The sequence below is a fragment of the Oryx dammah genome, unplaced genomic scaffold (assembly GCF_014754425.2).
Source record: "Oryx dammah isolate SB20612 unplaced genomic scaffold, SCBI_Odam_1.1 HiC_scaffold_4478, whole genome shotgun sequence".
Lineage (NCBI taxonomy): Eukaryota > Metazoa > Chordata > Mammalia > Artiodactyla > Bovidae > Oryx > Oryx dammah.
Genome location: NW_024074411.1, coordinates 1 through 3,158, shown reverse-complemented (window position 1 = coordinate 3,158; position 3,158 = coordinate 1). Strand labels below are relative to the sequence as shown.

Sequence of the window (3,158 nt, the reverse complement as noted above, 5' to 3'; positions counted from 1 at the left end):
GCTCATGGTGCCGGCGCGCTGGGCGAAGCGTTCCTTCAGGCGCGGGAACAGGTGCAGGACCTTGTCCAGTTGCGCCTGATTCTCCGCCTTGTCGCCGAAGAAGCCGCCCATGGCCAGGTTTTCCTCGACGGTCAGGCGGGCGAACACGCGACGGCCTTCCGGCACGATGGCGATGCTCTTGCGCATGATCTCCGGGGTATCCATGCCCACCAGCTCTTCACCCTGGTAGCGGATGCTGCCGCTGGTGGCGCGCGGATTGCCGCACAGGGTCATGAGCAGGGTCGACTTGCCGGCACCGTTGGCGCCGATCAGGGTGACGATCTCGCCTTTCTGCACTTCGATGCTGACATCGTGCAGCGCCTGGATCTTGCCGTAGAAGGTTGAGACCTTGTTGAAGCTCAGCATGGATTACGCCTCCCCCAGATAGGCTTTGATCACGTCCGGGTTGTTGCGGATGTCGTCCGGCGTGCCGTCGGCCAGGGGAGTGCCCTGGTTGATCACGTAGATATGGTCGGAAATGCTCATCACCAGCTTCATGTCGTGCTCGATCAGCAGCACGGTGACATTGTGCTCGTCACGCAGCATGCCGATCAGCGCCTTGAGGTCTTCGGTCTCGCGCGGGTTGAGGCCGGCGGCCGGCTCGTCGAGCATCAGGATGCTCGGGCGCGTCATCATGCAGCGGGCGATTTCCAGGCGGCGTTGCTGACCGTAGGCCAGGGTACCGGCGCTGCGGTTGGCGAAGTCCACCAGGTTGACCTGCTCCAGCCAGTAGGCGGCAAAATCCATGGCTTCGCGCTCGCTGCGACGAAAGCCCGGGGTCTTGAACAGGCCGGCCAGGTAGCCGGTGTTGAGGTGGCGATGCTGGGCCACCAGCAGGTTTTCCACCGCGGTCATGTCCTTGAACAGACGCACGTTCTGGAAGGTGCGCACCACACCCTTGCGGGCGATCTTGTGACCCGGCAGACCCTCGATCGACTCGCCGTTCAGGCGGATGCTGCCGGCGCTCGGCTGGTAGAAACCGGTCAGGCAGTTGAATACGGTGGTCTTGCCGGCGCCGTTCGGGCCGATCATCGACACCACCTGTTTTTCCTTGACGTTCAGGCCCACCCCGTTGACGGCCAGCAGGCCGCCGAAACGCATGGACAGGCCGCTTACTTCGAGAATCGTGCGGCTCATCGCTTCAGCTCCAGGTGGGGACGTTGCATCGGCAGCAACCCTTGCGGGCGCCAGATCATCATGAAGATCATGACCAGACCGAAGAACAGCATGCGGTACTCGCTCAGCTCACGCATCTCCTGCAGCATCACCATGATGACGGCTGCGAGGATCACGCCCAGCTGCGAGCCCATGCCACCCAGGACGACGATGGCGAGGATCATCGCCGACTCGATGAAGGTGAACGACTCCGGCGTTACCAGACCCTGACGCGCGGCGAAGAAGCTGCCGGCGAAACCCGCCAGGCTGGCGCCGATGGTAAAGGCCGAGAGCTTGATCACGGTGGGGTTCAGGCCCAGCGCACGGCAGGCGATCTCGTCTTCACGCAAGGCTTCCCAGGCACGACCGATCGGCATGCGCAGCAGGCGGTTGACCAGAAACAGGGTCAGCAGCACCAGCAGCAGGGCGATCAGATACAGGAAGATCACCTTGTACTGCGAGTTGTAGGCCAGTTCGAAGTAGCCGTGGAAGGTCGGCATGTCCGCCGGCACACGGCGCTCGAAGGACAGACCGAACAGGGTCGGCTTGTTCTCGTTGGCGATGCTCAGGCCGTTGGGGCCGCCGGTCAGCTCGGTCAGGTTGCGCAGCAGGATACGGATGATCTCGCCGAAGCCGAGGGTGACGATGGCCAGGTAGTCACCGCGCAGGCGCAGCACCGGGAAGCCCAGCAGGAAGCCGAACAGCGCGGCCATCATGCCGGCCAGCGGCAGGCAGATCCAGAAGCCCAGACCGAAGTAATGCGCCAGGATCGCGTAGCTGTAGGCACCGACGGCGTAGAAGCCGACGTAACCCAGATCAAGCAGGCCGGCCAGGCCGACCACGATGTTCAGGCCGAGGCCGAGCATCACGTAGATCAGGATCAGCGTGGCGATGTCCACCGCGCCGCGGCTGGCGAAGAACGGCCACACCAGCGCCACCATGACCATCGCCAGGATGATCCAGCGTTGGGTGGAGGGCAGGGTGAGGAAGTTGCCGAGCTGGCCGGAACCACTGGGCAGCTTGGGCAGTTGGGCCCAGGTCGGAGTGATGCGGTCACGCAGCAGTTGCCAGAGGAAGATCAGTGCCGCGGCGCCGCCGATGCACCAGAGTTCGAAGGCGGTGGCGCCCTCCACGCGCAGGCTGATGCCGACGGTGGTGAGCTTCAGGCCCAGGACCGGGTAGGAGATGATCAGCACCAGCAGGGCGCTGAAAATCGCGGATTTGAGGTTGCGGCTCATACCTTTTCCACCTCCGGGCGGCCAAGGATGCCGGTGGGACGGAACAGCAGCACCAGCACCAGCAGGCTGAACGCCACCACGTCCTTGTATTGATCGCCGAAGATATCGGCGCCGAAGGCTTCGGCCACGCCCAGCAGCAGGCCGCCGAGCACTGCGCCCGGGATGCTGCCGATACCGCCGAGTACCGCAGCGGTGAAGGCCTTGATGCCGGCGAGGAAGCCCAGGTGCGGGTTGATCACGCCGTAGTTCATGCCCAGCAGTACCGAAGCGACGGCGGCCAGCGCCGCGCCTATGACGAAGGTCAGGGCGATGATGTTGTTGGTGTTGATGCCGAGCAGGTTGGCCATCTTCAGGTCTTCGGCGCAGGCGCGGCAGGCACGGCCCAGGCGCGAGCGGGAGATGAACAGGGTCAGAGCGATCATGGTGACGAAGGTGACGATGAAGATCAGCACCTGCATGTAGGACACCACCACGCCGTTGGCCGCGCTTTCACCGAGGATGAAATTGCCAGGCAGCAGGCTGGGGATGGCCTTGTCCTTGGAGTCCTGCGAAAGCAGCACGGCGTTCTGCAGGAATATCGACATACCGATCGCGGAGATCAGCGGGATGAGACGATTGCCGCCGCGCAGGGGGCGGTAGGCCACCCGTTCGATGCTGTAACCGTAGGCGCTGGTGACGATCATGGTGGCGGCGAACGCCGCGATCATCACGAAGGGCACGGCTTCC

The 3,158-nt window shown here is 63.8% G+C and overlaps 3 protein-coding genes across 3 annotated transcripts; all 3 read right to left on the bottom strand.

Moving 5' to 3' along the window:
* Window positions 1–408: 408 nt before the first annotated feature.
* On the bottom strand, window positions 409–1,176 carry LOC120859913 (high-affinity branched-chain amino acid transport ATP-binding protein BraF). Its single transcript, XM_040235826.1, has one exon. The coding sequence runs from the start codon at window positions 1,174–1,176 to the stop codon at window positions 409–411; it is 768 nt and encodes a 255-aa protein (XP_040091760.1).
* Window positions 1,173–2,432, bottom strand: LOC120859912 (high-affinity branched-chain amino acid transport system permease protein BraE-like). Its single transcript, XM_040235825.1, has one exon. The coding sequence runs from the start codon at window positions 2,430–2,432 to the stop codon at window positions 1,173–1,175; it is 1,260 nt and encodes a 419-aa protein (XP_040091759.1).
* LOC120859911 (high-affinity branched-chain amino acid transport system permease protein BraD) lies at window positions 2,429–3,139 on the bottom strand. Its single transcript, XM_040235824.1, has one exon. It carries the CDS (start codon window positions 3,137–3,139, stop codon window positions 2,429–2,431), a length of 711 nt encoding a protein of 236 aa, XP_040091758.1.
* Window positions 3,140–3,158: the final 19 nt, after the last annotated feature.

Coding starts and splice junctions, on each gene's coding strand:
- LOC120859911 (XM_040235824.1), bottom strand. CDS start 3,139: ATGATCGCGGCGTTCGCCGCCACCATGATCGTCACCAGCGCCTACGGT.
- LOC120859913 (XM_040235826.1), bottom strand. CDS start 1,176: ATGAGCCGCACGATTCTCGAAGTAAGCGGCCTGTCCATGCGTTTCGGC.
- LOC120859912 (XM_040235825.1), bottom strand. CDS start 2,432: ATGAGCCGCAACCTCAAATCCGCGATTTTCAGCGCCCTGCTGGTGCTG.